The 16507-nt window shown below is 48.7% G+C and overlaps 1 protein-coding gene across 1 annotated transcript in view; it reads left to right on the forward strand.

Moving 5' to 3' along the window:
- Positions 1-16507, forward strand: part of TENM3 (teneurin transmembrane protein 3) — a 554583-nt gene that overhangs the window by 515902 nt on the left and 22174 nt on the right. Inside the window, exon 25 of the mRNA XM_012724797.1 lies at positions 538-1412. Within this exon, the coding sequence (XP_012580251.1) occupies positions 538-1412 (875 nt within the window). The remainder of the gene's footprint in view (positions 1-537; positions 1413-16507) is intronic.

A 16507-nucleotide genomic window follows, 5' to 3' on the forward strand; every position in this document is an offset into this window, starting at 1 on the left:
CCCGATGGCAGCTGCTCCTTCCCGATGGCAGCTGCTCCTTCCCGATGGCAGCTGCTCCTTCCCTAGTAAAGGGAGCTCATTATGATTAGTCTCAAGTTTAGTTTAGAATTAGCAGCTTCACCATGGGCTTGACTAGTGACAGAGCACATATGTCCACATCCTGGGGAGCCCAGCAGTTGGTGGCTGTCACCAAGGTGCATCCATCACACATGCTCCAATCACACATCTCCTAACTCATGTGGTTCAGTCACTGTTTGACTCTCACTGGCAAATCTTTCAGTGAGCAGAATCTTTAAATCAAATGTCCTATTATTTCCTTCATTTGTCTCTACTCAAATCTTTGAAGTTTGTAAGAAGCTATTCCAAAAACCATTGTAAGCCCGTTGAGCAAATGAAGGGTCATTTCCCTAAATAGTCTAGTTTACTCTTTTGGTAAATTTTTAAGCCTGTTGATCAAATGAAGGGTCATTTACTCTTTTGGCCCATTAACTGCAGTGCACTCTTCTGGCTAACCAAACCATTTCTGTTTTCATTAAGGTGCGCCTGGAGTGGCCCACCGACCTGGCCATTAACCCGATGGACAACTCCATTTATGTCCTGGATAATAACGTGGTTTTGCAGATCACTGAGAACCGCCAGGTCCGGGTCGCTGCCGGCCGGCCCATGCACTGCCAGGTCCCCGGCGTGGAGTATTCCGTGGGCAAGCTCGCGGTGCAGACCACCCTGGAGTCGGCCACTGCCATCGCCGTGTCCTACAGCGGGGTCCTGTATATCACAGAAACAGACGAAAAGAAAATCAACCGCATAAGGCAGGTGACCACCGATGGGGAGATCTCCCTGGTGGCTGGGATACCCTCGGAGTGCGACTGCAAAAACGATGCCAACTGTGACTGCTACCAGACGGGGGACGGCTACGCCAAGGACGCCAAGTTGAACGCCCCGTCCTCCCTGGCCGCCTCCCCCGACGGGACGCTGTACATCGCCGACCTGGGCAACATCCGCATCCGGGCGGTGTCCAAGAACAGGCCTCTGCTGAGCTCCATGAACTTCTATGAAGTGGCCTCTCCCACGGACCAGGAGCTCTACATCTTTGACGTCAATGGCACCCACCAGTTCACGGTGAGCCTAGTCACGGGCGACTACCTCTACAACTTCAGCTACAGCAACGACAACGACATCACGGCCGTGACAGACAGCAATGGCAACACCCTGCGGATCAGGCGGGACCCGAATCGGATGCCAGTGCGCGTGGTGTCTCCGGATAACCAAGTGATATGGTTGACCATAGGCACCAATGGATGCTTGAAGAGCATGACGGCCCAGGGCCTAGAGCTAGTTTTGTTCACGTACCATGGCAACAGTGGCCTACTGGCCACTAAAAGCGATGAAACTGGATGGACCACCTTTTTTGAGTAAGTAGATCAAAATTCTAATTACTGTGCTATAATTATGTACTCTAAAATGGCATGGTGTGATCTGAAAGGCTGGTTGAACCAAGGTTTGGGGGGGGCTGGAGCTTCTGTTATTTTTGGATTTTTTTTCTGAATAAGAAGATGACAGGACGAGATAGGGAGTAGATGTGGGGGGCCCTAAAGCTTCATTAGCCTCATAGGAAATCTACCTCTGCTTAACATTCTACTCCTATGTTAGCAGCAGGCCTTCTGAGAAGCTTTTAGTGCCTGGGTGTGGGGCATCAGCCCTTGGAGTTAACAGTGACCCATGGGAGTGAGCAGTGTTGAGAACAGTACAAAGAGCTTGGCTGAGCATATCTGTCCTGCCAGGTTATTCTTCTCAAATGGAAGGGCTGAACTTGTTGATCAGTTATCGGAGAATCCAAACTGCCCTTGCAAGAACCTGACCACTATGAGCATATGAGGAATTGCCAGTGGCTCTGAGAGAATTTGGAAATGTCAGGGGCTCGTGTCCAGCTGGTGTGCTCTGTTAACTACATGGAGGCCCAGCCCGGCAGTGTGCTGTGTGAGAACCATTGGAGAGGTCAAGAGGAATGACACTGCTTTGGCCACTGTACCTTTAGGGTACATGCGCAGCACGCTTCATTGCTTGTCTCTCAATGAATGTTGCACAAACCATACAGGGAGATTAAATGTACAGAGATGGCAGGTTGACAAATATAAAATGTTCCCCGGAAATGAATATTGAGTTCCTTAGCGTGACTTCCACAATGATGTGCTGAGGCAAAAAAGTATTTTCTATCGAAGCACACCTCTAAAGTTATTATAAAAGTCAGTAGAAAAAGATGATTCAGTGCACAAATATTTTCCGTGCACAACTTTTCTGGAATGGATCTTATACAGAAAGCTTAGTTCTCCTGTAGCTTGAATTGCTTTTCTTTTTTGACAGATTCCCTTTTAATAAAATGAATGTTACCCAGCAGCATGATTTTGTCAGAGGAACAAACCTTTTCAACTGAATTACATTAAAATTCTGTTCTTAACATTCCTTTTGCTCATTTTAGGATCGCAATAGGAAAGGAATAAATTGGAAGTCAATGGAAAGCACTTCCTTTGCACCGTTTTCAAAGTGATAGCAGGCTGTATGGCCTGAGAGGCGGAAAAAGTGCCGCCATCAGATCAGCCTGGGCAGGAGAGCCGCTCTGATTAGAAGATCTTCACGAAATGATGGTGGCGTGGGTAGGGTTTTGGTTTAGTTGAAAGCAGGGGGAACACAGAAATAAGTTTTTAGTGCCGTCCGAGACTCAGACACAGCGCCACGGGCCACTTTTGAATGTGTCCTTATTTGTTCTGGATTTTGACCTTGCTTGGAAGTTCAACGTGTGGGTTACTACCTACATGGGCACCTCTTACAGCAGGTGCCGTGGTTTGATTATGACCTCCAAGTGAATTGTCAGGTCTGGGAGATGAAGGAGAGGGCTGTGCTCCATGGGTGTAGTTGATATGGGCTAATATAAACAAATTTGAGATGCTTGCCTTCAGTTTCAATAATGGTGGAGGAAAACACTCATTTGTCTCATACCCAACACCCTCCAAGAATGCCAGGCTCCACCCAGCCAAAATGTGGTGGCTCCGGCGGAGGTGGGTTGGCAAACCAGTCTTGTGAAAATCACAGGTGAGCCTTGTTTTGAAGAATAACACATTTCACGCACTGAAACACCACCATGATCATCTTGTCCCAAATGCACTTATCACATATCATACTTAAAGTGTTTCTATTAAGTTTTATTATATCTAAATAAGTGACAGTAAAGACAACTATTCCAAGAAGCATTAGGAAGCTTTAACTCCATAATTACATACATTACATACTGCATATATGCTTGGTTGAAACTTTATAATATAGAATTTGAGAGTATAAAACTTAATTCATAGAAATCCTGCTTTTTAAAAGCAATATTCTGGTGAACTTTCCTGGAGATGTCAGCAGCAAAGAACTGACTAAGCTATTGTAACACATCTGTGTACTTTTGCAGAACAGTGTATTGCAATGAGACAGAAGGGAAACAGAGCACTTAGCCCTAAGTCTTCCAGAGTCATGACGTCAGGATGACAGACGACCCTTCTTTTACTTTCTATAGGTCCTTTTAACTTGGCTGTTAAAGGGCAAGGCCACTTCTTCTGAGAGTGTGAACCGTTACAACATTGAAAAGTATGTCCACAAACGGTGAGGGCGGGGGGAAGAGGGATGGGTCAGCCAGCCGTCCCGAGACTCTCCACTTTGCCAGGGCCCTGCTGCAGAAGTTTGAGATTATTGATAAAGTCTATTGCTGTTATCAAATAGGGTGATTCTACGGGAAGAAAAACTGTTCCCAAATTGAGATTCTTTCGCATGGTCGGCGGGGTAAGGATCCAAGAGTCTTGTTTTGTGCTGTTTTGGGGGTAACAGTATAGGTTCCAAGACCACATTTGCTCAATCACCAGTCGCCCATATCCCCCCCAGCTCCTCTCAAGTCCTATTTCACTGCCCCTCTGGTAACGCCCAGTCTACTGACAGTCTAAAGGCTTGTTTTTGTTTGACTTTATAGGAGATGCATGAGTGAAATCAGCTGATATTTGTCTTTCTCCTTTTGACTTATTTCAGTCAGCATAATCCTGAGTCAACTCATGTTGCACATGCAAAGACTTCATCTTTGAAGAGATGGCATATACCATCTCTCCTTTCTCCATTCCCCCATCCTGGGTTGCTTCTTGGGTGTGATGACTAGAGCCACACCCAATAGATAGAGCTGCGTATATCTTTTTGAGTTAGTGCTTGCCTGTTCTTTGGTTTAAGTCATCTGACAGTTCTATTTAACTTTCTTTTTAGGAATATCCAGACTGTTTTTCATAATGCTTGTACCGATTTACAGCCCCACCAAGCAGTGGGCAAGCACTTCTTCAAGCTATAGGTTCACTTTTTGATAAAGTATCAAACCGAGATCCTGACCAGCCACCAGTGTAGTAGGGAGGGTGATTTTTCTAGAATACACCGATGGCTTCTCAAGCTTAAGAATACTTATTTCAGAAACTAGAGATTTCCTTTTCTCCTTGGTAGCAATTTCTCTCCATGTTCCCTTGACTGTCAGGTCCCTATTGTGATTCATTGGAGAAGCTGGCAATGTCCATAGACGCATGCCCCATGGTGTGCAGGAAGATGGGGATCGGCTGGTCAAAACCCAGCTTTGAAATCCTCGGACTAATCCACGAAGTGAACACCTTTTTATTACTGATTGATTAAGCCATCTTACCTCAGACCTCCTCTTCCATTGACTTGCTGGCAGTAGAAAGGAGGTCCAGCTAGCTAATGGGGTCCCCTGAGTGATGACCCCATAATTAGCCTACGTACTCCCTTCACTGATGACTCGGGGCCGTTTCCTGCTGCTCTTTATCTCATTTGAAAATAACTATCACACATTATCATTCCTTAGCTCAAGCCATTCCAGAGAGACCAAAAAGATCTCACCTGCTTAAAATTTATTATTTCAAACGTTTCTACCCCGAGCAAAACCACAGTTCTTACACTTGAACGCTCACCAAAGCAAATCCATTGGAGTGAAGTGGGCAGTAGCATCAATTATTTAATACTAAGTGGTGTTTCACAGCGCGCCGCTTGCTAACCCCCTTAAAATGCAAACTGCTTGGTGACACCTAGCGATTCCCCTGTCTGGTTATGAAAGACAACTTGAAAAATACCTGCGCTTTTGGCCGATACGTCCACGCGCTCCACCGGCTAGCGCCAGCCGTGTGTCTTGGCGCTCGGGCTGCTCGGAGCTTTGCATTTGTGGAGCTGACTCTGTGATCTTTTATAAGCTTTATTCAGATTTACAGAGCAAATACATGGGCTGCAGCCTTTACACGCTCACGTAGGTAGTTTGGGTCTCTAGCTTCTCAGTTGGGTGCTTTATTGGCCCTCATTCAAGCTTAGCAATTTCAGAATGAGCTTCTGAATCATTTCTTTAAAATGAACTTAATTCTGCGCCCACGACAACCCATGACTCCCACTGACATCCGTGCTGATACTGTGGGAGCGTGTCCCCGAAAGGGTCGCAGGGAAGGGGCGACGGGCAGTGTAAACCATGCCTGCACTACAGATTCAGACTGGTGTGCACGAGCGAGCGGGGGGAATGTGGGAAACTCGGCGACAGCCATTGTGATGAGAAACACTGTGTGTGCTCAGGGCCACTGTGCCCTGTTACACAGCCTGGCTCATTCCTGTGCGTGAGTGTGTTACCATAATAGCTTGTGACACAAAAATTGTGCTAGAAAAATTGTGCCTACACCTTCACAAAATAAAACTGAGACAAAATCTTTCCTGAGATGGGCATTGAACCCTAAACACTCAAACATTAAAATCACATCTCACTGTTTTCTGCCCCAAAACTGCCTTTAAAACCAAGCAGCTGCTTTTATGAAAACATATCTAAAAGTGGGGTTCAGATCTCCTCCTTTCTCCTTTTTATTTTCTTCCTAGAAGTAGGAGATTTTTATCAGCAGGTCACTTAAAATCATGGGGAAATGCTGTCACTGATTCCCATGTTTGCCATTTTATTCGTTTAATAATTTTGCTTTAAATTTTTAACCAGAATGTGGAGTTCCTGGGTTAATCAGAACCAAATGTGTCGGCAGTGGAAGAGAGACTGGTGCTCTTTTTAAACACTAACATGAGCTCCACCGAAGCACGACATTTATTAAGAGCGTGGTTTACTTGAGTTCTCTTCCACAGACTAGTTTGAAGAAATAATTCATTCTTTCCGGGTTGCAAAGCAGAAAGGGAAGTGAGGAAGTTGTATGTCATGCAGCTGGTTCCAAAAATCCCAGCAAAAGATAAAGCTAGAGGAGTCATATTTTCTCATTTTGGCTGCATCCTCGCAAAGTATCAATAATCGCTGGGTTATTTTAACTCTTTCAGCGTGGTCTGTTTAGCAAATTAATGGGCTGAATTGCTCCATAATGGTTCAAGAGTGAGTAAATGCAGCTTCCAGAGTGTCGAATCCCTCTTTAAACTAAGTGCAGAGCTGTCTAAATGAGCAGATGATGCAACAGCCTCATGTCTCTGCCACTAGCAGCTTCCCCGACACAGTGATTAGCCAGGGAGTCCCCCTGAGACCACGGTGCGCACCCCCCTTCTGCGTCACTGTCAACAGCGCAGCAAGATCAGGGCAGGGGAACAACCAGTGCTGGGAAACTGGCCCTTCTAGGATCACAGAACTCAACTTCAACAACTGGGAGTGGCCCAGAGAACTCCCTAGCATCTCTGGCGCCCCCCACCCCCGGGATACTGGAATGAAAGCAGCCTCGCAGCCCTCTCTCCTGCTCACCCCAGGCCGTCAGTCCTAGAGATAACTCCCTGCCCTGACTGGTTTCCAGTGTCCTGAGGCCCCTGGACTGTCTGCCAGTGTTGGGGGACACCTCTTCCCCCCGCCAGGAGACAGCAGTCCCTGCATCCTCATGTAGCGTCCTCCTGTCCCTGCCCCCACCACTGCCACGCCTCACACATGTGCACACACGGACTGACTTCTGCAGGCACTGGGAGCCCAATGCCCCTACCAGTGTGTCTGCCACAGTCTTTGGATAAACCCAGCGCGGCGGCTCATGGGATTTCTGTTGTACGCTCTGAGGGACTCCCGCGCGGTGCTCCTAGGGCTGCAGCAAGTTGCACTCCCACCCGCACCACACAGGACGCCGTGCCTCCCCAGCCTCGCCAGTACCTGTTGCAGCCGGTCTTGACAGGGGCCATTCTCACAGGGCTGAGGCGCCTCATTTTGACGCTGATTTGCATTTCCCTTGCAGTAAGACTGGCTGGACTGAGGTCCAGGGTTGGACTGAGCAACGCTCATGCACGCGGTGTGTGCCTGCTGATCTGTAGCTCTGTAAATGAATGCCGAGTCAGTAAAAAATAACAAATAGTGAAACTGGACTTTTGTAAAGAATGAAAATTTTAGGTATCATTCAAGAACATGGGTTTTGTAGCCCCCAGCTCAACCAAGCATTTGGTTAAAGTATGGCTCATAAAGTGAGAGCCCAGAACTGAGAAATGGGATGCAAAGAAACATCACTTTGGCTCAAAACTAGATGCTGTATTCTAAGAGTTTGTCTCATAGAACATTAAGAAGGTGTCTGACAACCACTATAAAAAACAAAAGTCAAAAAAACTTGTAGTTTATTTAAAAGGAAGTAATTCATTCAAACACTTAATGACTGTCAATCAAGGAAGACCTCATTCTATTTTGATCTTGTCTGGAAGAGGAAAGGGGAAGGAACCAAGTTCCAATGAAAGCAAGTTTAATCCTTCCCTGCAGTTGGAAAAAAGTTCTCGACTCTTACATGATGGCTTTAAGCCGAGTGGTTAGTGATACTAACAGAGATCGAGAGAATGTTACCATCTGGGGAGCAAATGAGTATAAGCATGCACCAGCTACCTCCTGCATACCCCAAAAGATGTAAGAACAGCTAAGTCCTGAGCCTGCGACAAAGGGAATGAGTGTGTGTGGTGGGTATTTCTATCAGAGCTGAAAGGAAGGTTCTAGTCCACAGCTCACCTCCGTGGGCACATCCGCTTGTACGTTTTCTATTAAAGAGTTCACTTGTGCCTCAGTAATTTTATTAAGCATTGGTTTCCACTTCAGCCTTAATGCGCACATCATTCTCTGACACAGAGGTGTTCTCAGGCACCACCCCTCCCACTGGGGACAGTCCAGGCGGCGGCAGCACCCAGCCACCAACCTTTTCCTAAAGCAGTTCTGCCCTAAAAGAAAAGGAAACACCATTAGAGGCATGAAGGCCTGGCAGGGCCCCAGGCACAGCACACTGGCCGCTCAGTCCTTATTTCTCACCTCCTTGGCAGCCACAAGCTGGGAGTTTTGTGTCTGCCCGTTAGGCATTAAGCACATCTGTTAATTCACTAATGTCCCGACACACATTCCTTCACCCATGTTCTCATCGCTCAGTAGTAGGAAGGGGTTCGATGTTGGAGAAAGCAGAGCCCACAGGGAGCCCCCTCGTCTCAAGGAGCTCAGTGTCCACTGAGGGAACCAGGAATGTGGTAAGAAGGAGAAGTCCAGAGATGAGTTATCAAACAGCTATAAACGGAATGATTAGACAGGCTATAAGATACAGGGGAGGAGCCTTTACTTCAAGTTAGGAAAAGGGAGCAAAGAGCAGACAGATGGAACATGTGTGGGGGTGGGAAGGGAGCTGAGGGCAGGACCTGGCCGTTCAGGTCAAATAGGGCTTGTTCCAGAAGTCCAGTGGGCCTTCCCTCCCGGGAATGGGCTCTGGGTCAGGCGCTTAACAGGGCAGCAGCATGGGGCAATTTCATGTGGAAGAGTAGAAGATATTTGCAGGGAAAGTTGGGAGACAGCAAGTCTACTGAAGAAAGGGAGACCTGCTCCATTGGGCCCATCATGTTTTCTTGACTCTATTATAGAATTGAAATTGGCTGAGACAGTAGAACTGACACGTTCTCACAGGGAAACTCCTCTTCACGTTGGCCATTTAGAGAGCTACATTTTTGCCAGTTATGCCGCCATCAAACTGGGATGGGAAGAAGAAAGCCCGATGAGGCTTGGGCACTGCAGCTACAGACAGATGTGAAGTATGACTTGGTAGTCGGATGCAGGCTAGGGGACGCCAAGCCATCCCTACCCTGAAGACTGCTCAGTAGGGAAATGCACAAAAGCAGCGGGTCGGTAGAGAAAAGACAAGAGCAGAGCCAGAAGTGCCCTTTTGCAGGTGCCAAAGCACCTGCCAGCACGCGGTGCAAATGCTCCGACACCTTCAGGGAAGCCTTCACGTCACCTTCCAGAGACGTGCATAAGAGCCAAGGGCAGAATCGAAGCTGAGCGTGAAGGAAGCGCACTGAGCAGGCACAGAGGACTGAGCCAGGGAGCGGGTGGAGGGGCTTTGTGGGTGCTGTTGCCCTTGAACAGCGTGGGATTTGCACTCATCAGACCTTCTTGTAGAGGGACTATGGCAACTGACAGCATCGGCCAGTAGAGCTCAAGGGTGTTGCTGTCCTCTAACTTAATTGCGAGATTACAGTATGTAATGTATTGAATACACCAAGTATCTGTTCATCCCCTCCTGTTATTTGCAAGGCTGCTTGGCAACAGGAGGGTAATTAATAGTTAAGGCTTGAGGGCAGGGGGTTTGCATTTCTTGGACGGGGGTGTTCAGTGCCCCCAGTGACTGCTTGGTCAACTGGAGCTGAATTTAGAGGGAAAGTTGGGAGACAGCAAGTCTACTGAAGAAAGGGAGACCTGCTCCATTGGGCCCAGTCATGTTTTCTTGACTCTATTATAGAATTGAAATTGGCTGAGACAGTAGAACTGACACATTCTCACAGGGAAACTCCTCTTCACGTTGGCCATTTAGAGCCTACATTTTTGCCAGTTATGCCGCCATCAAACTGGGATGGGAAGAAGAAAGCATCGGTTAAGAAGTCCCCACATCGGTACTTTGGCGCCCACTGTCTGCTGCTGGACACCATCACGCTGACCTCTGAAGCCTTCAGATCTGTGCTGCCCTGGGGCAGGGCACCCCTCGTCTCCATGCCCTGTCTTTGCTCCCCTTTGCTCTTGGACTGCCCACACTCCACCACGCCTCTGCCTTGGCTGGGTCTGGCATAGCACTGAGGAATAGGCAGCAACTTGCTCCAGTTTGCTCTCAATTCTGCATCTGTCCACTACAGCTGTTGTTTTTCCTTCCAGCTCCTTCCTGTTCATCTCAGAGTTCCCAGGCACTGACGATTCCTTCCTTCTGGGTGCTGCTTTCTTGCTTTTCTCTGTCTGCATCTTTTCTGAGAGACAGCAGAGGTGGCCAGGAGAAGGAATGGGATTTGGACCCCAAGTGTGTGGGTCCCAATGGACTCACTTAATCCTCGTCCTGTGGCTTTGGGCAATTCTGAGGTTCTAAAGCCAATTGCCTGAAAATGTTATGCCCTCAGTCTACCAAAGTCCCCCCTTCTACAGTTTAAAAAAATTAACTGTGATTCTGCCTTTCCTGGCCAGCTTTCTTAGGTGCCCATTCCCAAAAAAAAACCCAAAGGCTTATTCCAAGAGAAACCAAATTTAGCAAGTCACCCACTTCCCTTTGCTAAAATAGTTAGGGCCACGGCACTGTGGACAGACCTGGTAGCTTATACATTACCCTGATGACTAGAACAATTAATAAGAAATAAAATGTCTCTTCCTAACATATTTCTACCTTAACTATTTTTTGATCATTCCATGTTACCCCACATCTCCCAAACCCTATTTTCCCCCCGCCCATTATGCAGCCATTTCCTGAGTGTGGGTCCGTGTACCCCCTACCCCCACCCCAGGCAAAGCAAGCACAAAGGAATGAATCCAGGAGGGCGAGGGCACGCCGCCCAGGTCTGTCCTACTGTTCTTTGAAGGAAAAGCTTCCCTGGACGTCCTCTGCCTCACAATTCTACATTTCCTGACCTGGTAACAAAACAAAAAAGATGTGTCCTGCGCTTGTCAACCCCCCTCAGTCAATAAGCAATTTTTTAAAAGAGAAAATGGCTTAGATAAGATCCTTCCCTTAATGACGACTAACCCAGAATCTTTCCGCCCCAAAGGAAGCACATTCTGGGAGGTGCTGATGTGATGCCTTTTTCTCAAGGGCTGTGAATTTCAGAGTCAACGTGTCACTTTGTCATGTCTCCCTGATGTGGTAATGACTGTGTAAGGAGAGAGGCCTGGGGTCACTTTTCTTGAATTTGATCCCTGAAAAATATGGCATGTCCATGACCATCTGTCACCAGGCTCGGCGTTCAAAGAAAGGGCTGGACCAGAGGTGAGGGGGAGATCCGCCCTTGTCTGCGCTCCTCTGAACTCTGGCATCCGGGTGTTTGAAAAAAGAGAACAGATCAAAGTAAATACCACCATCGGTGTAATTTGGAATAGTAAATATCTTTAGTAAAAGACAAAATAGTTTCTCAACTGGGAAAGGAGCCCAAGGGTCTTGACTGCAGACCGCAGCCCGGCCTTTCTGTTTCATGGAGCCGAGCTGGTCAGAATTTGTCTCATCAAGACTCAGTGAGATGCAGCCGCAGCAAAGAAAGGTAACGAGGGCTTAACTGCCCTCTCCCCCTGCCCACCTTGCCTTTCCCGTGACATCCTCTCAACACTCGAGACAAAAATCCATGTAAAAGAATACTTCTTTTTGTCTTATATTGCATTTTCCCAATCATTTTGGTAATTGGTCAGTAGTCGCCCACTGAGGACAGATGATCCTATAATTTGGGAGTTGATTGTTTACTTCGGTGATGGGAGCATTTGGTGTTTTCTATCCAGAAACGCGTTTTTGTGTTTTTACTGACTGCATTAGTCCTGACTCTGGAGAAATTACGATTCGTCATTGAGGGAATAGTTCAAATATATAAACCACAAATTTGTTCTCAGAGAAACTCCACTGCAAATTCTTTGGATCTTAGGGTTTCTGATCAGGTCAGTGGCGTTAGGGTTCCAAGCCTGCCCCGCTTGGAAGCTGATGTCAGGTTCTGTCCTGCGTTTGCTCATTGTACTCATGGCCTGTGTCAGGACCGAGGCTCAGGGAATGGTTGCTGCGCACGGTTCGCTGTGATCGGGCTGGTAATTTTGTTCCACTTCACTGCAGTGACGGCTAAGAGCTTGTTACGAATTAGCATTGTGAAAAAGGCATTGCCATCACAGATGGCAGAATTATGGGGACTTTTGTTTGTGTTTGTTTTTGTTAGCTGTTCAACCATGGACGGAAATTTGGACCTAGGGAGCTATGACAGATGAAAGAAAAGATACTCCCTCTGTGGTTGGGTCAGGGAAGGGACAGGTAAGTCTTTCAGGAGAGTCTGCAGGTCTCACAACGAACACTCATGCCAGCACCCCAGAGTAGGATGAAATGACGGTGATGATGAGTGTAGATCATGGCTGAACTTGAACATCTATCCCATCCACTGGCCTTGATGGCCAGATGTCCCTAAAACAGCATCTGCTGCTTTGATGCCACCTCAGAACAGAATGAGAGTTGGTTGGAGAAACCAGTCAAGAATCAAACATACATTTAACTGGCTTTCCTTCACTCCTGTACAAGTAGAGAGAATAAATGTTTGCAGAGGCATTGCCACTGTCCTGCAAGTGTTGTTTGTCTCTTTAAGACAGACCAGTTCAGCCCCCTCTGAATCAAAGCCAACAGTCAGCACAGGGTGAAGAACGCCTTCTTCCTGCAACCACCCCGTCTCCCCCAGCGTCTAAGTGCTGCTCTTCTCTGGTTTCCTTGTCTGCTCTGCTCTACACACACTTTTTCAAAAGCAAAAGACGGTTGATTAAAGAAGCCATTTTATGAGGTAGCGCTGAAGACCAGAGAACACAGCTGTGGGGCGCTAAAGTTTTCAGGAACTGCAAATGGTTTCCACTTGAATAGGTACCAAGCGGCCATCAGTAGTCTGTTGACCTTGTGTCAGTAAGGGTCTAAGTCAGTCCATTTTTCTCTCCGCTAGGGAGCTGTGAACAGTGTTGAAGAAGAGAAGTGTTGCTGTAGTGGTGTTTCAGAAGATTAATTTGGTATCAGTAAGGAGGTGGGGAGGCCGGTAGACCCGTCTTTAAATCTGGGGCAGCTGTGGGAGTGGGAAGATAAATATCTGAGAGACACAATGAAGGGAAATGAAGAGTTGGGGGCCTCAAGTCCAGGGAAGGGGGCAGGGAGGGGAGAAAAGAGCAAGAAAATTGCACCTCAGGATAATCGGTCTTTTGAATTGAGAATGGCTTCTGCTCTGACTCTCTAGGGCATTTACTGATAATTCCACTGCTTAAGAAACTTAAGAGATTGTAAAATAAAGCCAAAGGCTCAAACAGCAAACCTAAGCAAAAATGCACTAAAAATTAAAGAGTAACAAATAGACATCCCATCAGGCCTTGCCATCAGTGAAGGAGCAGAAGGTCACCAAGAGCCAGAGGGAATTGTTGTTCCAGCGCGAGTCCTTTGTGAAGAGGGGTCGATGGGGCAAGAAGAATGTGCTGTGTCATGGATTCGAAACTACGGGCGAAGACCAGATGAGTGGAAGGGAGAGCGTGAAGTAGAGCCTGTGGCATTGTAAATTCAAAACGCTAATAAAACAGCGTGTCACACACATACACGCGGGTAGGGCTAGATGGCCAATATGACCAAACCCCATTAAGTAGAGCCGCAGGCCTGTGTCCAGGGCGTCTCCTTGATGGGAAGGCCTCACTGACTGCCCAGCATCAAAGCATTTCAGAGCACAGTGGGCCTTTGCTAGCGTGTTAATTCTCTACTTTCACAGAGCAGAGAAGGGTTTCCCCGCCATTTCTGAAAGTCATCGTTGACCGCTAATTTTCTCTCACCTCCTTCTCCTGAGTCCCCCGGTCATGCTCTCGTCTCTCAATTCCGTGAACATAGGTGCTGATCTGTGGACACAATTCCACTGATCCACCCTAGAAAGAAAAGAATAAATGATGATAACTTGGAGCAAAGTTGTGCCATAAGACTTTCTCCCCCTGTTGCAGAACTGCCTCACCCTCAAGTTAGGGCCCTTCTGCTTTTGCTGTGTTTAGGCCTTTCTTCACTGAGCAATGGGGAGAACAGGTGAGGGTGTTTTTACTCTAAAATTCCTGCCCTGAGTTCCTGCTTCCAAACCAGGTCAGTTGGTGCCTGGCTTTCCTTGCAAACACCCAGCGTCCCCCATCCTCTCCCCCCCCCCCGGGCCCATAAATGGACCCTGACTGCCGACTTCTGTCTTCCCCACAGCCTCCCCTGTGTGATTGGCCCCCGAGTCTCAGGTTCCCTCTGCCTCTCTCAATCCCAGGTCTATTTCATGGCCCAGTGTGGGTTCCTCTGAGCCGGCCACTCAATGGGCAGCTGTGACCTATTTGCTATCCACAAACCACAGCAGAACATGCCTCAGCTACCCAAAGAGAACAGCTCGTATGACCAGGCAGACCGGATGCCTAGGCCGCTGTTGACCCAACGACGTGACTGTCTCCACGGCAGTCTGGGGATGACTCTGCCTGGATCACATCATACGCCTGGCCACCATGTGCCCTTCTCTGTCCCTTGTGAAACTTTGCCCCCCTCTCCTCTGGACCCTACTCCTCATACCACTGTCACATGAGCAGCTTTCACCAGCCTGTGTGATCTCAATAAATGGCACAAGAACGTCAGCTCAAGCGGCAGTCTTGCCTTGCAGACCTGCCCCGCCATGTTGTGTCCCTCATCATGTTCCTGCCACAAAAGCAGCAAAAATTTCCTGTCACAACGTTGCGACACCAGTGTGACCACATCTCCTCTGCGCTGAAGCTGTGCGTGGCCCTTCCCACCATGCTCAGAGCCAGTAGTTAGCTCTTCATGTGCGTGCCTTCTCCCCCCAACCAGCTTCTTATATTCCTTGCACGCCCCACCCCCGTGCCCCGCACTGGACCTGCCCGTGAGGCATCGTCAGAAACCATTAGGTGACTGGGGAGGTAGGCACTCTGAGGACCCCACTCCACAGCAGCTCCCCTGGCCCACCAAGTGCAAAGTCTTGGCTGGAGGAGGCGGAGTGCAGATTCAGCTACTCCTCGGCACCACGGATTCGGCACCCCAGGGCCAGACAGCAAAGCTGGACCGCTCAGATCCCAGCTTAACCCCACGTCCTTCTAAACAGTGCTGCCTGCAAAGGTCACTTGTATTTCCCAAAGGGCTGCAGGCTACTGGGTCACCTCCGGAGGCCCCGCCCTCTACTGGCCACACTCCGCGTTCCAGGGTAGGAAACGCCCGCGCAGCAGGACGCAGACCATGTGCAAAGCAGTGAAAGCAAAGGCAGAGGCGGGAGAGGTGCTTTCTGCAGGAGACGGGCGATGGGGCTGCTTCAGACTGAACAGTGCTAGAAAACAGACACCAGCGAAAGGGAGGGAAAGAGGCAGGGGGAGGCGGCAGTGAGGAGGACTCGGTACGGGGCCTGCAGGGGTCATCTATAGAAGCTGTCATCACAGCCACTTCAGGCCAGCACGGTGATTACAGGGGGCTAACGGCCTGAGGTCCGGCCTGGAAGTTCCCGTTGTGGCTGGAAGGAGAGGTAGTGAGAGTCTGTAACCAGGCAGCAGGGAGCACGGTCTGGTCAAGTCCCCTGACCACCTCACACCTTCACTCTTCCACCTGTAAAATGGGGGTGGCGGAGACCACTCCCCTTTATATAGAACCGTCCGGAGGCATGCTAATTCCTGCAACACACTAAGCAGGTTCATCCTGTCAGGCTGTGGGAGATGTAAGCCACCCGAGAAGCAAGCCAAGGGGAGCTCCGGCGCCAGGCTCAATAATTATCTGTTATTGAATGTTTATTACTGAGTAATTATCGAATCGCCTGGCAGGCATCCCGTAGCCAGCTTTGTTGTGTGCGTGAGCCCTGGCGTGCTTGTTTCTTGGACAGCCATCAGCGTGGTGGCTTCTGTCACTGATGCCTTCATCTGCAGTGGGCATTTGCGCTGCTGCGGGGGAGGGTTCTGCTTTCTGGCGCCGACTCTGCATGTTGTGGGTCCATACAGTGGTGCCGCTTATTGCTGCGTTGTCTTGCTCTGCGTTGCTCTACCACTCGCTTCACCCCCGAGTGCCCATTCCTGCAGCTCGTCACACAGGCTGGCACGTCATCCGGTAACGTCAGTCAAACCCTGACTGATACTGTCCCCACTGAACGGATGGGACGGCCCACAGCCGAGCTCAGAGCGGGCCTGGTCACTGCACGTGCTTCCTTCCCGCCTGTTTCTGCCGGCACCTGGACTGTGCGGAAGGGCTACCTTTGTTCCGTGATCTCCTTCTGACCAGCACATTGTTCAAAGCCAAGTTTTCCACTCTACATGCCTCGTGTCCTTTCATTCCAAAATATCATTAAAAATTTCCACCTGCTCCTTCATGCCTTGTAGACTGTAGTTACACCTATCGTCATGAACCTCTCTACTCTTTCCCTGGCCCTGGTAACTTCTGTCTGCACTAATAGGGTGTTTTTTCGCTATGGTTCTGCTTCTGTGCTAATTTGAAGTAGGATTTCATTGAAGGCTTTCTCCACATAAACCTTTTAGTAA

The sequence above is a fragment of the Condylura cristata genome, unplaced genomic scaffold (genome assembly GCF_000260355.1).
Source record: "Condylura cristata isolate star-nosed mole 26May11 unplaced genomic scaffold, ConCri1.0 scaffold00014, whole genome shotgun sequence".
Lineage (NCBI taxonomy): Eukaryota > Metazoa > Chordata > Mammalia > Eulipotyphla > Talpidae > Condylura > Condylura cristata.